This window comes from Neovison vison, chromosome X, assembly GCF_020171115.1.
Source record: "Neovison vison isolate M4711 chromosome X, ASM_NN_V1, whole genome shotgun sequence".
Lineage (NCBI taxonomy): Eukaryota > Metazoa > Chordata > Mammalia > Carnivora > Mustelidae > Neogale > Neogale vison.
The window spans coordinates 20,239,288-20,265,887 of record NC_058105.1 but is presented as its reverse complement, the minus strand read 5'-3'; the positions used below and the strand labels follow the sequence as shown (position 1 = coordinate 20,265,887).

Genomic DNA, 26,600 nt, shown 5'->3' with positions numbered 1-26,600 from the left:
TTTATACCATATTGTTCCCTCTAGTCCCAAGTGGACAGAGCTATTATAGGAAATCCATTGGTGGGAGTAATAAAATATGTCAATTAAAACATTAACAATGACACATGCAAAGACTGTATTACAGCATAAAAACTATTTCTGTTATAATGTCATGTGATTGATAGTTATCATTCCAGCCCCGATTTCTGAAGTGTCTACTGTGTTGTATCTTTTAGAATGAGGCCTGGCAGCTCAAACCTGGATGGAATTTGCAGTCTAATAAGGAAAAGAAAGTATAAAATAAAATATTATGGGCCATAATAGATATGAAAAACTCCACTATTCAGAGGATCAAAAATGGCACAAAAGTCAGATTTCTTTCTGCCTGTTTTCTTGAGGTCTGCTTTATTTTAGCTTGGCTCTTTGTTATGTTGAGATATGGTTGCCCACAATATCAGGGGCTTCCTGTTTATTTGAGCACAGGTTGTAGAGGCGATTGCCTCTGAAACTCCTCCAGAACATGAAAGAAAAAACTTTTCCCAAATCCCCCAGGAAACTGCTACACTCACTGGCCCCAGCTGGGTCAAGCTCATAGCCAATCAATGACAGGAAATGGGATTATGCTGATTACTTTGGATTTGAATTGTGCTAATTCCCTAGGATTGAAATTACACTTATCAGAAGGGAGTCAGGCAAGGATGTAAGATTCTAGAACAGGAGGTGGCTACCAACAAGGAGAAGAGGATATTGGGGAAGTTACCACAGGGTCTGTCTCAGGGTCTTGGTTTGGCCATTGATATCTTGGAAATCCCCACCCCCAAGCTACAATTGCCTTCCCTTCCAGACACTTTCCTTTGTAAGGAATATATCCATATATTTTCCATTGAATCCACCTCCCTATTTTCATCCAGTTCAGAGTAACAATGACTCCTTCTTGCTATGGTATTGCCCTCAGCTATGACTGTTTCCTTGAATTTATTACTCTGGTGTGTCTTCTTTTTCTGCACTGTTTCTTCTGCTTGAGCCTTAGTAGTTCTATTGCATTCACTGACCAAAAAAGTGACTGGCTGTCAGTGGAGAAGTCTTTACTTCCAACCCCGAACTGAACATAATATAGAGGCTTAGTAATGTTTTCTTTCTCCGTTTGAGGCTTCTTCCTAAAGCCAAGTTCAAAACTTGTGCCAGATAGTGGCTTTGTGACAAGACCTGTCTTGTTCACCTCTGTGACATGAAAAGGATTGGCCTGATCCATTTCCACAGACTGGTTCTGATGAGGGAGCAGGAGGCTGGCTGAGGACAGAGCAAAAGCTGGCACCTTGCACCCCCTCTTCACCCGCTCCCCTCCATATGTGTAGCATTCCTCAGGCACCCCTGACTGCCATAAAACGATAAATAGTTAACTTGCAGGGATCGCAATCCTGCAGAACAGGAATCTCCCTTGCTCTACAGGTGTCCTAGAGATCTAAACAGGGAGGTTACCTTATCAATAGCACAAATTTCCAGAGGCAAATAACTCTCATTTCCTGAAGCCCTAATGTCCCCCTCCCCACTATAAACTGGAGGAGACTGAGGTAGAAGGGAATGTAAATGATAGCAGGGTCATAATACCCCACTAAGAATCTCCCAACTATCTTGATGTTAATGCCTGACCTAAAAACGACATTGATCAAGCCATAAGGGCAAGGACTCCCCCCCCCCACCTTGTAGGCCCACCTTAGCCTGTGAGAGCTCTGTTGAAATCTCCCATCCCTTCACCACCTCCCCCCAACTGCAAGGCCTACCCTCACAACTCCGGGCAGCCGCATCTCTGCCTGCCCACGGGTCCTGTCCCCGCGCTCTAATAAACCACCTTTTTGCACCAGAGACGTCTTAAGAATTCTTTCTTTAGCCGTCGGCTCCGAACCTCAGCCCACCGACCCTCACCTAGGTTCTAGAACTTCATCATTTTCACTGCTCAGTCTTGTGGCCCTGAACAGGATTCGGATGGGAAGGCATGGTTTGTGGGCACGGAAGAGGTTGGGTGATTGTAGCGTTTGGAAGCATGAACCCCTCACTGCTTTGTGGAGTTCAGGGGTGGTTTTGCCCTTTATTGTGCGTTGGGTTCTGCACCGAATTCGACCAACCAAAACTTACTCCAAGAGTGGGCCGAGATGGGCCGCCAGCTCCTGGTTTCCCATCCTCCATGCACGCATCTTCAGCGCTGAGCGCAGCGCAACCTCCCGGGGCGTGAATCTCCAGCATCCAGCGGGGCTTGCTGGGGGACAACAGCCGGCCGTGCCACCGGGAACGGATCCAGATGCGTCTGCAGCTGCTTCTCCTTCGCTCCGTGTCGGGGCGGAGTAAGGAGTGAGAAGAGCGGGAGGCAGGCTGTGCCCACGCCCGCCGCTTTGCGTTCCGCACTGCGAGCCTCTCCCTCCAGCCCCGCCTCCCAACACTGAGGGCTTTGTCCAGGCGCGCACAGCGGTTCCTCCGGGTTCAGGTCCGCTCTTCCCGCGTCCCCCCACCCACCCTACTTCCTTAGCGCAGGTGATGCCAGCGAGCTGGGGACTAATGGGTTAACTATCCCCCCGCCACTCCCCTTTTTTTTCCAGCCATAGAGGGCGCCAGAGCTGGAGCCGAGGCCGATCCCGGGCTAAGACCACCCCAGGGAACAATTGCCCGCCCGAGACCCACCGGTTCAGTTCCCTGGGGAGGGGCACTTCTGCCCGCCCTCCCTCGGACCCAGAGCCCTTTGGCGCGAAGTAGATCCCAGCCAAAAGGAACTTTAATCCCGGTGGTTGGATGCGGCCTGCGGGTGGCAGGCAATTTCAGGCGCGGGGGAGGCCCTGGCACCTCTGCAGGGTGCCGAGCTCGGAGTTGTCTCCACGTTGGCGACAACGCGGCTGAGCGGGGCGGCGACACTCGGTCACGAGCCCTCGGGCGGCGGGACTCGGCTGGGGCGGGTGTCGGGGCTCTGGGGCAAGTGGGAGAGCACGTGGCTTTGGCGTGCTGCGAGCTTCGTGGGCTCTGCAGGTCCAGGGCTGGTCCCTCGGGGACAGGGCAGCAAAAGCAGGAGGCCAGGCGAGAGTGACACTAGTGGTCGGTGGCTGTTTTTTAACAGCGCGCCTTGGACCTGCAGAGGGAAGCTATCAGACTGCAGACCTGCCTGGGGATGTGAGCAGGCAACCCAGACCCAGGGCTGCGGGAAACATGTTCCCTGAAACTTGTCAAATATTTCATTTTGGGGCGAGCGGGTCACTTCTCGTCTGTACTCGCCGTCCAGCTGGCAGGACGCCGAATTGAGCCTTCACCCATACAGGGCTCTCCCGCCTCCTGCTCACGCTGCGTTGGGAAAGAGTAGGGGACATGGGAAGTCAGCCCAGCGCCCCCAAATTTTTTCTTCCTCTTTCCTGACGCCCTGTCTCATCTCCCCACTCTCTACTTTGGGATTTGGTAGTCTCCTACTGAGCCCCTCTTCTCAGCTATTCTCGAAGCGGCCAAAGATGAATCACTGCAGCAGCGCATGGCCGCTCATAAAGATCAATAAGCAGCTCAGCGACCTGCTGGACATCAGCCCCCTACGAGAATTTTCCACGGCATCTTGGAGTTCTGCTGAAGTTTACGAAAAGAAAAATAAAGAAAAAGGCAAAAGGGCGATGTGGAGACTAGGTAGCATGATCTCCCATCTGCTTTGGGTGGTAGTTCTTGGGGCCAGAGTCCAGCTTCCCCAAGTTGGACATCAAAATTTTGATGTAATGTCTAGACTTGCAGATTTTAAATGTGAATGCCAGATGGGTCATTTGATTTAACCAGTTAAAAAGGATAACTGTGTAATTATGAGTCACCCTCTGATCCTGCTGTTTATTAGGAATTTAGGGATAGGGTCTCATATGCCAAAGAAATATTAATTTTTTTCAACATCCCTTTCCATTCTCCTCCTAAGTTCAGATTAATATAGTTTATGATACCTGAAATGTCAGTTATGGGAAAGCCAGTACAGGGCTGGAATTTCCAGCCGTTTCAGCTGGGCACTTTAATTTTAAGACTGCTTCGAAATTTGGGGCAGTTGCGGGGGGGAATAATTTAATGACTTAAAAAACTGTGTCATCTCAAACCAGAGGGCCTGCCCTTACTTTTAATGGGTTGAATTTTGTTGTTAAGTGTGGAGTAGGAGGCAGGACCAACACCTGCTCTATATAGAACTGTGTTAAAATGAATCTTTCCTGAGATAGAGTTCTTGAACACGGCTTTGTCTGCATCTATGTAAATATAAATGTAATGAAATTTACTTTGTTCCAAAGTGAAGACCATAGGGTAAACTTCACCATTTAAACTTAATCTTAAGATCTCTCATCTAAGTGACAGGTTTTCTAGAATAGAACATACCTAATATTTCCAAGTGGTGTTAGCAAATAGTATCAGTATATTTGCCTTATATTTGTGGACTATTATTTAAAATGTTAATGAATGATATAAGTGAACAGAAATTTATATTTAAAGCTAAATTAGATTTTATTCCTGTAGTAGTGCTGTCTTTAAGTTTGCTTTATGTATGACTAATTTCCATCCTTAAACACTTATCTTGTTTGTGTCCCTTTTTTTTAACTTTTAAAACTCATAATTTTTTATAAACATTCCAGAAGCAAGGTCCATTTTATCTCAAAAGGAGGATATGGGAATTATATCCAGGAAGCTTTATAAAGTGTTTATCACAATATCTGGAATTTATTAAGTACTCTATAAGCATTCATTCCTCTTTTTCTTCTCTTCCTGTGAAAAGTTACAAATTGATTTTGATATAAAACCCATATTAGGAACTCTTTTTTTAAAAAGATTTTATTTATTTATTTGACAGACAGAGATCACAAGTAGGCAGAGAAGCAGGCAGAGAGATCGGGGAAGCAGGTTCCCTGCCTGATGTGGGGCTCAATGTGGGGCTCGATGTGGGGCTCGGTCCCAGGACCCTGAGATCATGACCTGAGCTGAAGGCAGAGGCTTTAACCCACTGAGCCAGCCAGGCACCCCATATTAGGAACTCTTAAAAGTCTTGGATGTTCCTTGGAGAGGCAGCTGTTTTGAATTCCTACAGTTTGTTCTGAACAAGATGATGCACCAGTTATCATTTTTAAGTGCTAAACAAGAGGCTATGTGAGTTAGGAAAATTAAACTCTCTTTATAAAATTAAGGTCACTGGAGAAATTCAACACATTCAACAACTTTGGTTTTGGAAATTATTGGGGGGGGGAATTTGGCCAACCCGGATTCTTATGATAATGCAGATTCTTGGAAGAGAAGATTTAGTTCCTCAAATCTTTTTATTTTTTAAATTATTTTTCAAAAAGATTTTATTTCTTTATTTGAGAGAGAGACAGAGAATGAGAGAGCACAAGCAGGGGAGAGAGACAGAGTGAGAGGGAGAAACAGGCTCCCTGCTGAGCAAGGAGCCCAGTGCAGGACTGATCCCAGGATCCTGGGATCCTGACCTGAGCTGAAGGCAGACACTTAACCGACTAAGCCATGTAGGCACCCCTCTTCAAATCTTTTTAAAGTGAACAGGGAAATTTTACATTTTTTGTAAAATGTAGTGGAAGTTTACATTACATGTTTACAGGGTAGTTATTTGACCTAAATGAACTTATGTATGCTAAGAACTTGTTGTGATCAATAATGTTCTTTTTGTGATGTAATTTTGTTTTCATATATCTGATTTTTATTTTGAGAATAACAAGCTTGAAATGATTTCCCTCAACATGTTGAACTGATACTTATGATAGATATTCAGTGCTATCCAACAGAAATGATTATTTATCTGTTTCTTAAAGCACGCTCCATCCCAACGTGGGGCTTGAATTCAGTACCCTGAGACTAAGAATTCCATGTTCTATTGACTGAGCCAGCCAGATGCCCCTGAAATAAATATTTTAATGTGGTTATGTCATAATGTGTTTTTCTTTCAGCATGGAGCAGAGCATTTTCTTGGCATTTAGTCAGCTAATTATTTAGAGATTATGCAATAACACACCAGCTGTCCTGAACCAAATATCTTCTGTGCATTGGTGACACCATTATATCTCATTGGGTCTACTTTCCTGATTCCTTGTTGTAAGAGCACTGTTCTTAATTTTTCTCCAATCCTGTCTCCCTCCCCTATATGACTGTTCCTCCGTATCTTTTTTTCCCCCAGCTTGGAGTCTTGTACTCTTCTCTTAGATATCTGTACTTTTGTTATTGGGCTGTTCACATGGACGTCCTTCCCCAACCCCAAGTCCTTTTATTCATGAAACATTTACTGAGATTCTGCTCTATTCTAGTCATGGAACTAACTGGGCAAAACAAAAATGATCAGTCCACATTCCCTGGGCAGAGGGAGTGCTCAGTCTAATGGGGAAGACAGATTACTGTACTATGTGATGGTAAGTGCTATAATAGGGACAGGCCCTGGAGTAGTGGAAAGACAGAAGTAGAATCAGTACTTGCTTATGAAACCTTCAAGACATAACCCATACCTAATGAAAATGATAATCTGTTGCATAATATAAGGAGCAGAGAATTTGTGCCTGGACACATCATTAGACAAGTGGTCTTGGTTAAGTGAGTTACTGTCTCTGGGTATCAGATTTCTCACAAGTAAAGCAAAAGTGATTAACAAAATCATGGTTTCCAAAGTGTGTTTCACAGACTATTACTAATTTGCAAATAAAGAGCTCCATTATCAAATACATTTGTGTATTCCTGGATTTAACAAAATTAAAGAGATTTGTTTATTGCTGGATTTCTCTGTTCTTTTTAAGGATTTATTTGTTAGAGATAGAGAGAGAGCATGCACCTATTTTCAGATTAAGGAAGATACCTTTTTATTCCTAGTTTGCTAGGAGATTTTATTTAAGATATTTTATGCTAAGATGTTGCCTTTCATCAAGTGATTTCTTGGTGTCTAATGTGATGATGATATGTTTTTTTTTCTTTTTTCTTTTGTTAATGTGGTGAATTACAGTGATTTTGATTGTTCAGCCTCCTTTGCATTCCTCAGATAAACCTTCATTTGGTTATGATGAAGTATCCTTTGTATATATAGTTAGATTCAATTTGCTAAAATTTCACAAAGAATTTTTGCATCTAAGTTTTTGAGCAGTATTGGTCTTTGTTTTCTTTCTTATAATGTCTTTAATTTTGGTATCACAGTAATGTTTATCTCATAGAATGGGTTGGGAAGTACTCTATTATCTTCTATTTTCTAGAAGAGTTTGTATAGAGTTATAATTATTTCTTAAATGCTTGAAGAATTCACCAGTGAAGTCATTTGGGCCCAAAGTTTTCTTTGTGACAAAGTTTTTAACTGAAAATTGCTTTTTAAAAAGATTTATTTATTGCATGGAGCACTGGGTGTGGTGAAAAAATAATGAATACTGTTTTTCTGAAAATAAATAAATTGGAAAAAAAATTAAAAAAAATTAAAAAATTAAAAAAAAATCCAAGGGAAAAAAAAAAGATTTATTTATTAATTTGAGAGAAAGAGAGAGAGTGCAGGTGCATGAGAAGGGAGGTGGGGGGGTCAGAGGGAAAGAATCTTAAGCAGACTCTCTGCTGATCAGGGAGCCCAGCCAATGTCTGGATTCATCTCACAACCCTGAGATCATGACCTGAGCTGACATCAAGAGTCTGACGCTTAACAAGGTGCCCCTATAAATTAATTTTTATAATATTAATGGGAATATTCAGGTTATTGATTTCTTCTTGAATGAGTTTTGATAGTTTGTGTATTTTAAGAAGTTTGTCCATTTTTCCTTTTCATCAAAGTTCACAAATTTATTACCATGAAGTTGTTGATACTATTTCTTTATCTTAACACTTGTATTAGTTATCTATTTCTGCATAACAAATTACTGCAAACTTAGCAGCTTAAAACAACAGGCATTTATTATTTCACAGATTCTGCAGACCCAGAATCCAGTGCATAACTTATTTGGGTCTTCTGTTTAGGGTCTCTCATAAGGCTATAACCCAGGGCCAGAGCCTCATCTAAAGACTTGACTGGGGGGAAGGATTCACTTCCAAACTCACATGGTTGTTGGCAGGATTAAATTCTTTGTGGGTTGTTGGACTGAGGGCCTTGATTTTCTGTTGGCTGTGGGAAAAAGGTTGCCCTCAGTTCCTTGCCATGCTGCCTTTCCAACATGGCAGCTTGCTTTATTAAAGCCAGCAACAGAGAGACTATAATAAGATGGTAGTCATAGTCTGGTCATGGAAGTGATATCCCACTACCTTTATTGTATTTTTGTTGATGAGAAGCAAATCACTACTTCAGATCACACTCAACAGGAGAGGATCACACAGGAGCATGAATACCAGGAGACAAACATAAATAAGGACTCGTTTAGAGTCTACCTGCTATGATATTTGTAGGATGTATAATTTATGTTCTTTCTCTTAATCCATTCTAATATTGGTTAATTGGTTCCTTTTTTTTTCCTGGTCAGTCTGTCTATAGAGGTTTATCTATTTTATTGACATTCTCAAAGAACCAGCTTTTCTTCCTTTCTTTTTCTTTTTTTTTTCCTTCTAATTTTCAGTGTGTTTGATTGCTGTCATCTTTACTTTGGATTTAAGTTTTCTTACTTTAGATTTAATTTGCTCTTTGTCTTCTAGTTTCTTAAGGTGAAAGTTGAGGTCATTGTTTCAAGATCCTTAATGTTTTCTAATACAAGTATTTACTATTATAAAATTTCTTTTAACCATGGGTTTTACTGCATCCCACAATTTTTGCTGTTTTCCTTTACTCTTTAAAAAAGATTTTATTTATTTGACAAGGAGCACAAGCAGGGAGTAGGGGAGCAGCAGGCAGAGGGAGAAGGAGAAGCAGGCTCCCTGTGGAGCACGGAGCCTGATCCCAGGACGCTGGGATCATGACCTGAGCCTAAGTCAGCCACTTAATGACTGAGCCACCCAGTAGCCCCTTTTGCTGTTTTCATATTCATTCAAGATGCTTTATAATTTCCCTTTTTGATTTCTTCCTTGACACGTGTGTTATTTAAAATTTGTTATTCAGGGCACCTGGGTGGCTCAGTCGGTTAAGCATCTGCCTTCAGCTCAGGTCATGATCCCATGGTCCTGGGATGGAGCCCAGCAACAAGGCTCCCTGATCAGCGGGGCGTCCCCCTTCCCACTGCCCAACCCCCGCCCCCATGCTCTCTCTCCTATCTCTCTCCCTCTCTCCCAAATAAATAAAATCTTTTTAAAAAAGTTCGGGGTACCTGGGTGGCTCAGTGCGTTAAAGCCTCTGCTTTCAGCTCAGGTCATGGTCCCAGGGTTCTGGGATCGAGTCCCTGCATCGGGCTTCTGCTCAGCGGGGAGCCTGCTTCCTCCTCTCTCTCTGCCTGCCTCTCTGCCTGGTTGTGATCTCTGTCTGTCAAATAAATAAATAAAATCTTTAAAAAAAAGTTCGTTATTTAGGTTCAAATATTTGGGGATTTTCCAGAAATCTTTGGTATACTGATTTGATTTAATTTAATCCAATAAAATCTCATTTAATTTCATTGGATTCAGAGAACATAAGTTTTATAATTCTAATACTATTTAAATGTGTTGTAAATTGTTTTGTGGCCCAGAATATGGTCTATTTGGGTAAACCTTATCTGGACTTGTGAAAATAATGTATGTTCTATTGTTCATTGAGTGTTCTATAAATTTCTATTAGGCCAAGTTGGTAGATAGTGGTTTTTTTTGTTGTTGTTTATTTGACAGAGAGAGCATAAGTAGGCAGACCTGCAGGCCAAGGGAGTGGGAGAAGCAGGCTACCTGCTGAGCAAAGAGCTTGAGGTGGGGCTCTATTTTAGGACCTTGGGATCATGACTTGAGCCTGGGATCATGACCTAACCGAAGGCAGATGTTTAACCAAGTGAGCCACCCAGGCACCCCAAGTTGGTAGACAGTATCAAGTCTTATATATCCTTAAAGATTTTCTGTCTACTTTACTATCAATTTTTGAAAGGTGTATTAAAATCTCTAAGTGTGTATTTGTTTATTTTTCATTTATATTCTATCAGTTTTTGTTTCATGTATTTTGAAGCTTTCTTATTAGGTATATGAAAGTTTAGAACTGTACGTCCTCTTGCAAAATTTACCTCTCTCCCTTTCATAATCACAGTATATCCATCTCTGCCTGTAATACTCACTTGTATTTATTTATTCTTTTAAAAAAAGATTTATTTAGTGGTGCCCGGGTGGCTCAGTCAGTTAAACATCTAATTTTGGCTCAGGTCATGATCCCAGGGTCCTGGGATCGAGCCCTGCATTGGGCTCCCTGCTCAACGGGAAGCCTGCGTCTCCCTCTCCCACTCTTCCTGCTTGTGCTCCCTCTCTCACTGTGTCTCTCTCTGTCAAATAATAAATAAAACCTTTTTAAAAATATTTATTTATCTGGGGGGGATGGCTGAATTTCAAGTGAAAATCTCAAGCAGATTCTGTGCTCAATGTGGGGCTGGATCTCAGATGAGAACCTGAGTGGAAACCAAGAGTGGGTTGCTCAACTACCTGTGCCACCCAGGTGTCCCTGTAGTACTCACTTTTAATTGGATTAAGTCTTTGTTGAATTATGAAAGTTTTTCATTTTAGATACTAAACTATAATTAGATATATGATTTGCACATATCTTCTCCCTTTCCGTGGGTTCTTTTACCACTTTCTTGGTAGTGTCCATTAAGGTACAAAAAGTGTATTTATTTATTTATTTATTTATTATTATGTTATGTTAGCTGCCATACAGTACATCATTAGTTTTTGATGTAGTGTTCCATGATTCATTATTTGTGTATAACATCCAGTATTCATTACAACACATGCCCTCCCTAATCACTGGGCTCACCCATCCCCACACACTGCATCCCTTCTGAAACCTTCAGATTGTTTCCTGGAGTCCATAGTCTCTCTGGTTCGTCTCCCCCTCTACTTTCCCCCCTTTCAGTTTTCCCTTCCTTCCCCTAATGTCCTCCATGCTATTCATTATGTTCCACATATGAGTGAAACCATATGATAATTGTCTTTCAATGTTTGACTTATTTCACTTAGTATAATCCCCTCCAGTACCATATATTTTGATGCAAATGGTGGGTATTCATCATTTCTGATGGCTGAATAATATTCCATTATATATATGAACCACATCTTAAAAATTTTTAAATTTTTATTTATTTATTTTTAATTTTTTTAGATGTTTATTTATTTGTCAGAGAGAGAAACTAGATGTAAGTTTATAAATTTTGTTGACCTTTTGAAATCACCTGTTTTTGGGTTCATTGATTTTCTCTATTTTTTCATGTTTTCTATTTCATTGGTTTCTGCCCTTATCTTAATAATTCCTTTCTTCTGCTTACTTTTAGTTTAATTTCTTCTAATGTTTCTAGCTCATGAGGATCAAAGCTAGAGTCACTGATCTGAAGCCCTTCTTCTTTTCTTATATAGGAATTTAGTGCTATAAATTCTCTTCTAAAAACAGCTTGGGCTGCATTCCACTGCTTTTGTTATGTTGTTATGTTTTCATTTTCATTGAATTTCTAGTTTCCCTTTTAATGGTTTATAGCAGGGAAATCCAAGGATGTATATAGAATATTTATGCCCAGTAAAGCCCATTTTGAGTCTCAGGGGTTGGGTCACAGATGGGAGGGCTGGTCACGTATGTACATCTTATTGATAACTGGCCAAGAGCAGGAGACTCAGGACCTCAACAGTGTTGACCCCAACAACGAAACCAGGTTTGCATCATCTATCTTTGTGTTTGTGCAAATGTAATCCTAACAAGATGGCATGGCATGGCCTATTACTCTAGGTGCACACAAAGGAATCATCAGTCCATTGGTATTATATCTTTGGGATGCAGCAAAGGTGGTCCTAAGAGGAAAGTATATAGCAATATAAGCCTTTCTCAAGAAACAAGAAAAGTCTCAAATATACAACCTAACACTACACATAAAGGAGCTGGAGAAAGAACAGCAAAGAGAGCCTAAATGCAGCAGTAGAAGAGAAATAATAAAGATCAGAGCAGAAATCAATGAAATAGAAACCAAAAGGATTGTAGACCAGATCAAAAAAAGGGAGCTGGTTCTTTGAAAGAATTAATAATATTGATAAATCCCTGTCCAGACTTATTAAAAAGAAAAGAGAAGGGACCCAAATTAATAAAATCATAAATGAAAGAGGAGAGATCACAACCAACACCAAAGAAATACAAACAATTATAAGAACATATTATGAGCAACTATATGCCATCAAATGAGACAATCTGGAAGAAATGGATGCATTCCTAGAGATGTTTAAACTACCAAAACTGAATCAGGAAGAAATAGAAAACTTGAACAGACCCATAACCAGCAAGGTTGAAGCAGTAATCAAAAATCTCCCAACAAACAAGAGCCCAGGGCCAGATAGTTTCCTAGGGAAATTCCACCAAACATTTACAGAAGAATTAATACCTATTCTCCTGAAACTGTTCTGAAAAACAGAAATGGAAGGAAAACTTCCAAACTCATTTTATGAGGCCAGCATTACCTTGATCCCAAAACCAGACAAAGTCTCATCAAAAAGGAGAATTACAGACCAATATCCCTGATGAACATGGATTCAAAAATTCTCACCCAAATCCTAGCCTATAGGATCCAACAGTACATTAAAATAATTATTCACCATGACCAAGTGGAATTTATTCCTGAGCTGCAAAGTTGTTTTGACATCTGCAAATCAATTAACGTGATACATAACATTAGTAAAAGAAAGGACAAGAACCATATAATACTCTCAATAGATGCAGAAAAAGCATTTGACAAAGTATAGCATCCTTTTTTGGTTAAAACTTTTCACAGTGTAGGGACAGAGGGTACCTACCTCAATATCATAAAAGCCATCTATGAAAAACCCATAGCAAATATCATTCTCAGTGGGGAAAAACTGAGGGCTTTTCCCCTAAGGTCAGGAACATGGCAGGGATGTCCACTATCATCATTGCTATTCAACATAGTACTGGAAGTCCTGGCCTCAGCAATCAGACAATGAAAAGAAATAAAGGGCATCTGAATTGGCAAAGAAGTCAAACTATCACTCTTTGCAGATGATATGATACTTTATGTGGAAAACCCAAAAGACTCCGCCCCAAAGCTGCTAGAACTCATACAGGAGCTCAGTAAAGTGGCAGGATATAAAATCAAAGCACAGAAATCAGTTGCATTTATATACACCAACAAGACAGAAGGAAGAGAAATTAAGGAGTTGATCCCATTTACAATTACACCCCAAACCACAAGATACCTAGGAAGGAATCCAACCAGAGAGGCAAAGAATCTCTACTCAGAAAACGATAAAGTACTCATGAAAGAAATTGAGGAAGACACAGAGAAATGGAAAAACTTTCCTTGCTCATGCATTGGAAGAACAAATATTGTGAAAATGTCTATGCTACTTAGACCAATCTACACATTTAATACAATCCCTATCATAATACCATCAACTTTTTTCACAGAGCTGGAACAAATAATCCTAAAATTTGTATGGAACCAGAAAAGACCCTGAATAGCCAGAGGAATGTTGGAAAAGAAAAGCAAGGCTGGTGGCATCAGAATTCCAGACTTCAAGCTCTATTACAAAGCTGTAATCAACAAAAGAGTATGGTACTGGCACAAAAACAGACACATAGATCAATGGAACAGAATAGCGAACCCAGAAACGGACCCTCAACTCTATGGTCAACTAATCTTCAACAAAGCAGGAAAGAATGTCCAATGGAGAAAAGACAGTCTCTTCAACAAATGGTGTTGGAGGAATTGGACAGCCATATGCAGAAGAATGAAACTGGACCATTTCCTTACACCACACACAAAAATAGACGCAAAATGGATGAAAGACCTAAATGTGAGACAGGAATCCTTTGGTATTATAAAGAACACTTTGACACATACATTCTCATGGCTTGCCTAAGGGTCTATCCTGGTCCTCTTGGAGACACGCAAGGAGAAAACCACCAAACTTGCTATGTTAACTTTTTCCTCCTTTTTCTTAACTTTTTCCTCCTAACCCAAATTCCTATTGCTAACCCTGCCCATTTGAGGTAAAGGTCTCAGGGATGGGGAAGTGAAGGATGATTAGGGATTGGGCACCATTTGGTCTATAATCACATATAACTAGGAATCATTTGTTTTAATGGAAATTACTCTCTTTTTTGTTAAAAAATATAAAGGATAGACACCTTTGCTTTTTGTAGGCTTGCTTTCTCCTTATTATGTCAACCTCCCCAGATTCTTAAATTCCGAAGTTTTTACTGTAATATACACAGCTCCATCTGATCTCTCTTAACCTATGACCTCTCTGCCCTCATCTCCTACTGCTCTTTCCTTTCATCCCTCTGCTCTAGTCACCCTGGTGACCTCAAGATTCATCAAACATACCTCCTGCTTCAGGGCCTTTCCTGTTGTTCTCTTTACCTGGAATGTTCAGAAATCCTCATAGCTTACTCCCTCACTTCTTTCATGCCTCTCCTCAAATACTACCACATTAGATCAGGCCTTCCTGACCATTTGAATAAATTTATATGAATAAATTGCATCTATCTATCTATCTGTCTATTGACATTGAGTGGAGGGGAAGAAGGAAGGTATTTGGAACATGTAAGATTCCTTATTCTCAGCTCCAGAATGTCAGAATGTAGAGGAAATTCTCAACTTTTCTCTCAGGATTTGAGTATGCAAACATTATATTTAATATCATAAAACTTCTCTTGGGGCACCTGGTGGCTCAGTCGCTAAACATCTGCCTTCGGCTCAGGTCATGATCCCAGGGTGCTGGGATGGAGCCCACATTGGGCTCCCTGCTCAGTGGGAGCCTGCTTCTCCTTCTCCCACTCTCCTTGCTTTTGTTCCCTCTCTCACCGTGTCTTTCTTTTGCAAATAAATAAATAAAATATTTTTAAAAAACCCAAAAAACTTCTCTTATAAAGATGATTTTAGTTTCCTCTTGGAGGTTAGCCCTGTCTAATATTTTTTCTTTTTTATTAGAAATAACAGTTGTGGAAGAACAGGCACATAATGCAGAAAGAACTAAACTACAAAGTGAGAGTTCTCTAGACTGGAGATAGAGAGGGAGGGTGAGAGGTGCGACAGTGGAAACCAGTGGCTGTGTCAGCTGTCAGGGCAGCTGTGCCAGGAGGGCTCATCAAAATGTCCCCAGGCATAAATTGGCCACATTGGACTGTCTTGCTTGACTATTTCTATTCTTTATCTACTTTTCCAGGAAAATACCATTGCTTGTATTTTTTGTTGTTGTTGTTGTGAAGCTTGTTGTATATTAAAGACCTTTTTAATCGTCAAATTAGTTAAAAATTTCCCCCTAATTATTGCTTATCTTCTAGCTTTTTGGTGTTTTCTGTCTCTCAGCCATGATTTGTATTATGTGTTCAGTTCTAATAATCCTTTGCTTTGATTACATCTGCCTCTGATAATGCGCTTAGAAGGTCTTGCCCACCCCCCAGATTATAAAAGTGCTCACCTACACTTTCTTCTACTACTGTCATGGTTCAATTTTATTTCGCATGTTTAAATTGTCAGGGAATCTGAAATTTAGTTGGTGAACATTTCTTGGGTGCTGATAAGGAGCCCTCTGTTCCAAGCGCCTTATGTAGATCCCCTCGTTTGAATGCGCAGTAACTCCAGAGGCAGGTGCTAGAAGGTTCTTTGTTTTCACAAATGAGGCAAGGTAGGGACAGGGAGGTTGGGTACTTATTCAAGACCACACAACTGGCAAAACCTGGCCCATCCAGTGGTAAAGCTTACACTGGGTTGTGGTGAGAATTATAGTCAGCATGTGTGAAGTTTCTGGAATATTGTATACATTCACTAGAAGATAAAGCTTATAATTATGATTGCATAGTCCTCACAAACATAATTTCTGATGGCTGCATATTGAAAAATGGTATATTTTTAAGGCAAGTACATTTCTAAAATATTGTTCCTTCAAAAGCATGTTTAGAATTTCATGGAAACAAAGAAAACCTTTATTTATTCATTTATTTATTTTTAAAGATTTTATTTATTTACTCTAGAGTGAGAGAGAACATGTGAGCAGTGGGGAGGAGAAAAGGGAGAGGGAGAGAGAGAAGCAGACTCCCTGCTGAGGAAGGAGCCCCATCGCAGAGCTCCCTCCCAACACCAGGGGTCATGACCTGAACCCAAGACAGATTCTCAACCAACTGAGCCACCCAGGTGCCCCATACAACTTTTATATTAAGGAACAATTGTCATAAAAAGAAATTCTTGAAGAATCTGTATGAACATGTGAAGACTTTCATTGGATAATGGATTACAATTAAAAAAAAAAACTTCTTTCTCTCTATAGTCCAGTTTTCTTAAAACAGCATTAAAAAATTTTCTGATGAGAAAAATTACCACAATGACTCCTATTTTTAAATTTTATTTATTTGTTCATTATTTATTTTAAATTCACTTAACCAACATATAGCACATCATTAGTTTCAGATACAGTGTTCAACGACTCAGTAGTTGCATATAGCACCCAATGCTTATCACATCAAGTGCCCTCCTTAATGTCCATCCCCCAGCTACCCCATCCCCCAACCACCTCCCCTTTAGCAACCCTCAGTTTATTTCCCAGAAACAAAAGTCTCTCATGGTTTGTCTCCCTCTCTGATTTCTTCCCATTCAGTTTTCCCTCCCTTCCCCTATGATCCTCTGCACTATTTCTTATATTCCACATCTGATCACTGCTATTTTTTAAAGGCTAGGATAAAATGATACAGCTGCTGTGGAAAACAGGATGGTGGTTCCTTCAGTTAAATATATAGCATTACCATATGATCCCAGATTCCACTCCTAGGTATTTACCCTGAAGAATTCAGAGCAAGGATTCAAAAGATTCTTGTATACCACTGTTCATAGCAACCTTATTCACAATAGCCTAAAGGTGGGAACAATCCAAATTTCCATCAGTAGATGAATGGATAAACAAAATGTGGTGCATACATACAATGGAATAATTACTGTAAAAAGGAAGGAGATTCTGATACAGTGTACAGCATGGGTGAATGTTGAAAACATGCTAAGTGAAATAAATCAGACACAAAAAGACAGATATTGTATGATTTCACTTATATGAGGTATATGGTGAAGGTTGCACAAATTTACAAATGTAGTTAATGCCACTGAATTGTACACCTAAAATGGTTAACTGGCAGATTTTTATGTTTTGTATATTTTATTGCAATAAATGGTGACAACAACAAAAGGAGTCAAAATTGGCAACCATCTCATAGAGTGTTGGGCTTAAATGAGATAACTGATGTGAAGTTCTTAATGCAATGCCAGGCTTACAGAGAACCCTCAATAAAGGAAGAACAAATGTTTTCCTAATAATTAGAACAATTTAAAGAAGGGAACTAATTTAAAAATTAGGGATGGGATGGGGAGTTTCTTCCTACTGGAAGCCAGAAAGACTTAAGTTTCATGTGTAAACAGTTCACCTGGACATAGTGTGAAAATGCAGATTCAAATTTAGGTAAGTCCTGTGTGGGACCTAAGAGTCTGCATTTCTAACAAGCTCCAGATGATGCTGATGCTAACAATTCGCCACATTTGAGTAGCGGGGTGCTAGATGATTCTTGGTGGGTGTGGGGGATTGGGCAGAGAGGATGCTGGAGAACGGAGCAATGAATTAGATCTCTGCTGCCCAGTATGGTGGCCAACTCACCACATGTGGTTGCTGAGCACTTGAAATGTTAGTCTGAACTGAGTTGGGCTGTGCATGTAAAATACACAAAAATTTATTCTCTAAATAAACTGTGAAATATCTTGGTACTTTTTTACTCATTACATTCCAAAATGATATTATTTTGGATATACTGGGTGGGTTAAGTAAAATATTGTTAAACAAATTTTAAAGGAAAAAAAATTAAGGACTATGAACGGAAGATGATCTGGCGGAATCTGAAGGGTAACACAGGGTTAGAAGATTTTCTCCCTTGCGCTGTACCCTGGGGAGAACATGAAGCTGATAGGAAGGATAAATGGAGGGAGAGGTTGGCTCTCCTAGATGGAACAGGGGGAATGAATAGAGAAGTGAGATTTTGAGAAGCCAGGAGGTAAGGCCAGGTTTATGAGGTATATATACAGTTATGTAAAAGCTGGAAAGACAGGAAGGAAACACATAGAAATGTTAATGGTGTTATCTGAGTAGTGGAGATGACTAGAAGGAAACATATAGAGATGTTAATGGTGTTATCTGGGTGGTGGGCTGATGTTTCCTTTTACTTTTTTTTGCATTTTAGCCTCTTGTTTATGGTTTTCATATTTTCTTTTTCCCTCTATAAAGATAAATAATTTTTTTAAATTGGGGAAATGTAGGAGGACCATAAGAGGTAGCAGGGGACACTGACTTCAGCATAGAGGCCACCCTGTAAGAACATGTGACAGAAACATGTACATCCCAAGAATGATAGTGTAAGTTAATGTGTATGCACTGAGGAAGGACTAGAAGGAGGTTCTCCACACTGTTAAGAGTATTAGCCTTTGTTTGGGTTTTGGGTGATTTTTACCTTCTTTTTTCTACTTCTGTGTACAGTTTAAATGTATTATAATGATTATGTACTTTTTTAAATCAGAAAAAGAAACCATTCTAATTTTGAAAAATTAAGTGTAGACTTCATCACAGAAAAATAATAGTCCCACTATAGTCCATGTTGGTAAAACCACATCTTGGGCTCTCATTCTCCTGCTGGCGTGGAAGAATCAAGTAAGTGGCAGTATTGTGAATGCCCACGAAGAGGGCCATGTTGTAGGAAAGCAGGACAGCTTCGAGTGGCCTCTGGTCAACAACCAGCAAGAAACTGAAGCCCTTAGTGCTACAGCTGCAAGGAAGTGAATTTCACAACAACCTGGGTGTGCTTAGAAGCGAATTCTTCCCTAATCCTCTTGAGATAAACACACCTTGATTGGGTCTCCTGAGACCCAGAGCCCAAGACCCTGTTAAGTCCTGTCTGGATTCCTGATCTGCAGAAACTGGAAGACAATAATTGTGTGGTGTTTTCAGCTGCTAACTTTGTGGCAAAGTTTTTTACGCAGCAATAGAAAACATATATCCTTCCACCAGTGGTGTATGAGAATTTGAGATGCTTTCTGCCAAACCCCTTGTACTGTCAGTCCTTTTAACTTTGGCCATGTTGGTGGGTGTGTATTGTGATTTTAATTTTAATTTTCTAGATGACTAATAATGTTGAACACTTACTCATATGCTTATATGTCATTTGGATATACTCTTTTATGAAGTGACTCTCAAGTATTTTCCCCATTAAAAAAATTGAGTTGTCTTTTTTTTAACATGTATGCAGACTTAAGAAAATCATTATTGGAGTAGAATTGACATACAATGTTATATTAGTTTCAGGTGTACAACATAGGGATTCAACAATTCTGTATGTTCTGCAATGCTCACCATGATAAGTGTATTTACCATCTGTCACCATACAACGTTATGACAAAGTTATTGACTATATTTCCTATGCTGTGCTTTTCATCTCTGTGACTTACTCATATCATAACAGGAAGCTTGTACCTCTTAACATCCTTCACCTATTTCTCCCATTCCCCTCTCCCCTCTCCTCTGGTAACCACCAGTTTTGTTCTCTATATTTATGAGTCTTTGGATTTTTTTTTAACATCCACATATAAGTGAAATCATATGTTAGTTGTCTTTCTCGGATTGTTTCACTTAGCATAAAACCCTTTAGAGCCATCCATATTGTCACAAATGGCAAGATCTCATTCTTTTTTATGGCTGAATAATATTTTACTGTGTGTATTTGTGTATGTATGTGCACACAGACATACATACTGAGTTGCCTATCTTTTTATTGCAAGTTTAGGAGTTCCTTATTTATACAGGATATGAGATTTTGTAGGTTACATGGATTAGAAGTCTGTTTTCCCAACCTGTAGCTTGCCTTTTCACTGTCTTAATTATGTCTTTTACAATAAATAAAAATGTTCTCAATTTTATTTTTTTGCTCTTTTTTACTTTATTGAAATAAAATTGACATACTATTGTATCAGTGATGTAAACTTCACCTTAATAAAAAAGATTTCTTCTGGCTCCAAATACAACATGCTTTTCTTTTTTTTTCTTTTTTAAAAGATTTTATTTATTTATTTGACAGATAGAGATCACAAGTAGGCAGAGAGGCGGGAGGGGTGGGGATTGGGGGTGGGGAGCAGGCTCCCTTCTGAGCAGAGATCCCGATGCAGGGCTCAATGCCACGACCCTGGGATCATGACCTGAGCCAAAGGCAGAGGCTTTAACCCACTGAGCCACCCAGCGGCCCCACAACACTCTTTTCATTCTTTAAGATTAAGTGTTTCTCTTGGGAGAGTAGAAAGAGGAAAACATGTTTTGGTTCAACATAAATGAGAGCTTCCTAACAGTTATCCAGTAGCTTAATGGGCTGACTTGTAATGTTTCCTTGTACTGGAAGTATTCTAGCAGAGCCTGGGTAACTGTACATAATGAATATTATAGAAGATACCTCTAAGTATCTCTCCAACTTGACGATTCCAGGATTCTGTCCTCTTGAATATCTCCTGGAAAGATCAGAATTCAGGAATAACACAAGACAGAGTATAATCAAGTATTGGTCTGTGAGACAGAGACTACAAATAGAAGGTAATCAAAAAGGAAAATGGTCAACTTTGATAATGAGGATTAGATCTTTTTTATGTTTTTTTTTGTTTTAGAAAAATGTTGAAAACAAATTAAGCAATCAAATAGAAAATGTGCTAAGTAAAAGTATGGTATGTGTTTATGTTTCTACTAATACTCCTTTTAATACATCTATTGTAGAACTTTAAAAATAAGTCACCTGGGTGCCTGGGTGGCTCAGTTGGTTAAGCAACTGCCTTCGGCCCAGGTCAGGATCCTTGAGTCCCAGGATTGAGTCACACATCAGGCTCCCAGCTCCATGGGGAGTCTGCTTCTCCCTCTGACCTTCTCCCCTCTCATGCTCTCTCTCACTCTCTCACTCTCAAATAAATAAAGAAAATCTTAAAAAAAATAAGTCATCTGAAAATGAAGTTGCTTTTAACAAAGTTTTCGTGGGTGTTCAGTGAGATTAGCTGGTGGTGGCAATGGCTGAGGAGGCAAAAGTGCAGTCTTGTACAAAAGTTAAGACAGTGATTTGCTCACAGAGAAAGCCTTAATTCTATAAAGTTCAGTGACTTGGATGTGAGGGACAGGACCAGGACACAGCTGGAGGCGTAAAATTCACATGGAGAATACAGTTCTTCCAAGTAAGAAGGACTCTAAGCTACAGCCCTTTTTGGCTGGAAGGGAGTGCTTTGCTGAGATGTAAACTGAAGGGAACTTGCATGTCAGAAGGCATGCACATGTTTTTTATATTATCTATTTTTAGTAAGAAAGTTTCTGAAGGTAACGAGGGTACTATTAAAGTTGAGAGCAGTATAGCATGACAGTTAAGAGCCCAAGCTCTTAAGTGAGACCTAAATTTGAGTCCCAGCCCTGCCAATACTAATTTACTCTTTTAAGACCTCAGTTTTCTTATCTATCAAAGGGGAAAATAATAGTACCTATCTCATGGAGTAGTTGTCTGCACACGAAGCTCTCGACACTGTCCTTGGTAAGCATTCCACATCAGATAATATGTGTGCCGCCTGAAGAAATTTTTTAATGGAAGGAAAAACCTAAGTGTTAACTAAGACGAGAAAAATCTTTTCGGAACAAAGTACTACAAATATTTATTAATTCAACAATAATTTAGGGTCCTTGCCTTGCATTGACCCACTTTTACTTATACTCAATACGCGTACTGTGTTATGTCATATTCTCGCGTGATTATGGAACCTTCGCGTCTCGCGTGATTATGGAACCTTCGCGTGAGCGGCTTAAAAATCAAATGTAGCCCATTGGTCAACAGAATTACCCAGAGTGCTTTGCAAACATTCCTTCCGGTCCCCAGGTGCTGGAGCCAGAAAGTGGACGTCGGGCTTGCTCGTCATTTTCTGGCTGACTGTGAGGTATGGATTTATTTGGACTCCCCCGTTAGCTTTTCTACTCTTTAGATTCGCGATCTCTAAGTTTTTATGGTCTTCCTTTCCAACCTGTTTTTTTCTTCCCCCGTGTGCTTTGAGTACAGGGCCCGAGTCCGATTCCTCAGCCCCAAATACCTGGTGCCCATTCGCTGCCACGGTTTACTTGATCTTCATTTTCTTTCCGCCTTCGAGCACGTCATTAAATACCGTTCACTCCTTTCCCTCGTTTTCCTACTTTTAAGTCCTCTGCCCCGCCCCCTCACTTTCCCTCCTTTTTCGTACTTTGCGCGCAGGCGTCCCGCTCCACCCATTCACTACGTATGCCCCGCCCTTCGCGTCATTCTTAGGTTGGCTGGCGGCTAGCTTCTTAACCCCCGCCCCTTTCCTAGCCCTCTTACGCACGTGGTGGGTGGTGACAAGGTAACCAGGCGACATCTCTGCCCCCGACTGGCAAGTATGTGAGCTGCAGAACCTGCCAAATTCTCACGCCTTAGCTCTCTCTCCCTACACCTCCCAAAAGGTTGCCGTTTCTGTGTCTCTTCATCCGAAGCCGGCTCGACTTCCCCATTAAGACCCCTGTCGTTCCCACCTCTCATGTCGCGCCTTCTTTTTTAGGCTTTGAGGAGGTGGTGTTGGAATGCCTGTGCCACCGTTGCCAGGGCGACGACTTGGTTACTTCCGTTGGTCTCAATGCTTCCGGGTTGGCATTGCGGTGGCGTTTCCGACTGTGGGAGCCTCGGCTTCCCAGTCGTCCGATGAGCCGGAGCAGGTGAGGGGGAGCTCCTGGACTTCCAGGCAGGGGAGCGGGGCTGGGCCGCGCCAGGCCGCGCGGGGCCGGGCTGGCCTGGTTCCCGGCCTGGGAGGGGTTTAACGGTCCTTTGATCTCTCTCTCCCCTCAGCTGAGTCCCTTCCCTGTCTTTCACTCTTCTGGCATCGGTGGTTTTACTTCTTCGATTGAACCCTGCTTCCTCGACCCCCTTGGGAGGCCGCCTTCTTCAGGCGCCTCCCCTCTCTCCACGAACTCGCTCTGACAGCCGAGGAACTGGCAAGATCCTGCTACCCAGAGGGTGAATGGGTATCTTTCCTGGAATAATCCTAATTTTTCTAAGGGTGAAGTTTGCAACGGCGGCCGTGATTATAAGCGGAGTAAGCAAACACCTCCATTGTGTTAGTGTGAGGGATGCTGTTAAAAGATGCTCCCCTTCAGTTTCTACCCCCTGCCACTCCTTGAGGTCAAGGCATTGAAGGCATCTATTAAAATGCAGTTCAGCTAACTAATGGGGATGACAGCCATTATCAGCATGAATTAGATTCTCAGACAAGGTAACGGGCAGGGATGTTTTTAATTCTCTGTTGGTGTTTTCTTGGTTTTTCCAGGCTAAGTATGCTTGGAGTTATTTTGAACTCTTGTCTTCATTCTCTACATCATCAAGTTTCTTTGTGTTTTCATTTTAGAAGTTTATCTCTAACTTTATTGCCAACAAACATGTTGTCTGCTTTTATGTTGTCTGCTTTTACTTTGTCTGCTTTACTTCATACCATCCTAAGCAAGTTTCCTTGCCTCTCATTTGTAATCCACTGCTTGCTGCAGCCCTAGTAGCCTAACTAAAATGTGGATATCCTCATGTCCCGTCCCTGTTCAAAAATTTATAGTATCCTTCTCACCATTTTGGTTTTAAGGTTTTCAGTTGTAACCTTTCCCTTTCCATACTTGTCTGATAATTGTTTCAATCTATTAAGGGAATTCTCTGTTCCCATTAGGTTCCCCTCTTCCTTCTCAGAGCAAACTATACTGATGTCTGCCTCAAAATGCTGTGTTTTTTCTATATTTGTGTCTCTATTCATCCTGTTTTCCTCCTCCACCCTCCCTTATCTACACCTATACCTGATTCTACCTGCACTCTGGGAAGGCCCATTTTAAGCCTCACCTCCAGAAGCCTTATTATTCAGGCGCATGCTGATTGTCTCCTTTCCCATACTCCTGCTCTTGTAGTTTGTACTATATAATTTAGTACTTACTTTTTCTCTAATGAACTACTTTGGTTTCTTCTGCCAGACTATAAGCTCTTGAAAGGCAAGTACTATATTTCATACAACTTTGTCCTCACCCCAGTGTCCTTGATTATCCAGGAAAGATAAATTGAATGATAGATACTGTCCCATGTTAGAATATATGTTTATTTTTTTAACATGACATTTATACCCATAGCATGTTACAGGTTTGGGCATTTAGTATGCCTTCGATAAATATTTGCTTTTCTCTCCATTATTACCTCCCAAGCCTGAGAATCTGTAATGCCCACTCTTTTTTAAAAGAGAAGGTGAGAAAAGTACCCAGATTTATCTGATCAGATATTTGGAATAGCATAGTGCTATGTAACTTGTATTCTAAGACATTCTTCTCACTCTTTAAGCCGTCAGATTTTCCTTAGACTTCAGAACACATGTTTGCATTTTAAAGACATTTTTCATTGGCTGCTTTATGTGATGAATATTTAAAGTAGTATATTTCTGTTTTAAGACAGATGTGACTTCTTTCCTTTTACCCATATCTGGGGATAGCCCCCAGAAGTAAAAATCATTTTTAGCATGCTTGGCGTCTTTCACACAAGTAATTCTCTACAAAAAGGCAAGGGAAGAGAATTAGAGAATCTTTGAGGATGAATCAAAGCAAGATGTTGTGTACAAAGTATGTAGCATTGCTCAGGTCTAGCAAGTTAACTTTCTAATTTGTCACATAATCTTTTACATACACACTGCCTACATAGATAAAGGACATTTCACTAGAATCAACCAAGTATTTACCCAATTCTGTGCAAGACTTATGAAAAGTACTCTGAGGCCGTGATCGTATAGTGGTTAGTACTCTGCGTTGTGAAAAGTACTCTGAGACATGGTGTTTGCCTTCAGGGATCTTACCTAGTTAAGAGAGAAAATAACATGGGGCAACTAGAAGAGAAACCTCATCCTGTGTGCCTGAAATTAAAATATAGAAGGGAGAAAATGAAGGTTCAAAAAACATTGCACAACTGTGGAATAGATATAACATGGCATGCATGCATGTATACGGCCTTATGTAAAAGACTTAGAGGTTTTAGCTGACATTTTAACGATTTCAGTAGTGTGATATGGCCTCCGCAGAAGTGACTGCAATTTTCAGCTGTAGTACATGACATACAATATAGTGAATAATGTGGATGTTTACACTGAGAAAGATAAGATGTAGGAGAACATGATAGCTGTCTTGCTGTCTTTAAATACTTGAAGAACCCCAATAGGGAAAAAGAATAGTTTAATATTACCTCCCCAAATGGGTGAAAATTAGAGCAAAGCAGACTTTTGGCTCAGTATGAGGAATGAATGTCTAAAAACAGACCTAATTAAAGCTATAAAGGACTTTTTCGTAACAAGATTCTTTCCTAACATGGAGGAAAAGGTATTTTACTGACAGATGGGGGAATGGTAGCAGTGTTGAATTTGGCCAGTGGTCTCTACACTTTTGGATTTCATGGACCAATAACATTTAAGTGAAAGTGTGGGGAAGGAGGCACAAATTAAGGTAGGTAGTCTTATTTTGCTAAGAATACTAAAAAATCAACTACCAACTGCATTCCATACAGGAAAGGTGATTTTAAAAAAATCCCCAGGAGGAAGAACATGATTTCCTAATATATAGTCCTTTAAATTAAACACATTCGGCTGAAGAAAAAAGCACTATGTTCTCTTATTTTCTTCATTTCACTTCAATTGTGAAAACTTCATTAAGGAACCACTGGGCTGACTGATCTAAAATTCTGTTCCCTACTATGGCTCTGTCCCTGCCTTTAACTGATTTATTGTTGTTCCCTGAACCCTGGGAACATCCTCCTTAATGAAAGTCTGGGTAGCAGGTAGTAAAGTTCTGATAGAGGCTTTCTCTGTAATGAGATGAGTGGAAAGAAATTGTAAAAAGAAAGCTTTCAGAGAGAAGCATAGCAGCCATTTGAAATGCTTGACTATTTTGGTAAATCTCTAAATTGTCGGGTTGGGGGGATGCCCTCTCCATTGACTAAGAGAGGGGATATGCCCTGTTTCTTGCTTTTCCGTGCTTATCCTCTCACCATGTGTGTTCGTTTTACTATCAATTGTAATAAAATGTGCTCATAACTAAAAATGTTAATGAAATAATATTTAGTACTTAAGACTCATTTCAGACTGCAGCTGGTATTTGAAGTGCCTAGTCCTACTTTGCTTTTTAGAATTTCTTTCAACAACTTTCCTCCAAAAAAGCTATCTATTCCAGACTCTGTATATCAGATGGACTGGCTGATCACACTATGCTTAAAGGAAGTGTCCATAATTATTTTTGTGGCCTCTTACTAAAATATTTGTCTGCGTGTTTACTGTCTTCTTTGGGAAGTTGTTCATGTGTGCTTATTTACAGAGCTTTCCTTTTGTGGAAATAAAGCAAATCTTGTCTTTCCTAAAAAGAGACTGTGACTCAATGGTGCTGACCTCAGATTGGGCAGTGGGGGTGGTGGACAGCAAGTAATATCTGTTAAAATATAAATCTGAGTACTT

At 40.4% G+C, this 26,600-nt stretch overlaps 1 protein-coding gene across 3 annotated transcripts in view; it reads left to right on the top strand.

Moving 5' to 3' along the window:
* Positions 1 to 22,453: 22,453 nt before the first annotated feature.
* SLC25A14 (solute carrier family 25 member 14) overlaps positions 22,454 to 26,600 on the top strand; it is a 31,980-nt gene continuing 27,833 nt past the window's right edge. The window contains exons 1-2 of one of the 3 annotated variants that reach the window (XM_044235570.1): positions 22,454 to 22,494; positions 22,656 to 22,809. In XM_044235570.1, the coding sequence (XP_044091505.1) occupies positions 22,678 to 22,809 (132 nt within the window). In that variant the 5' untranslated portion in view covers positions 22,454 to 22,494; positions 22,656 to 22,677. Of the gene's footprint in view, positions 22,561 to 22,655; positions 22,810 to 23,073; positions 23,187 to 26,600 lie in introns of those variants that run through there. The other 2 variants (XM_044235569.1, XM_044235571.1) reach the window with 2 other exon arrangements.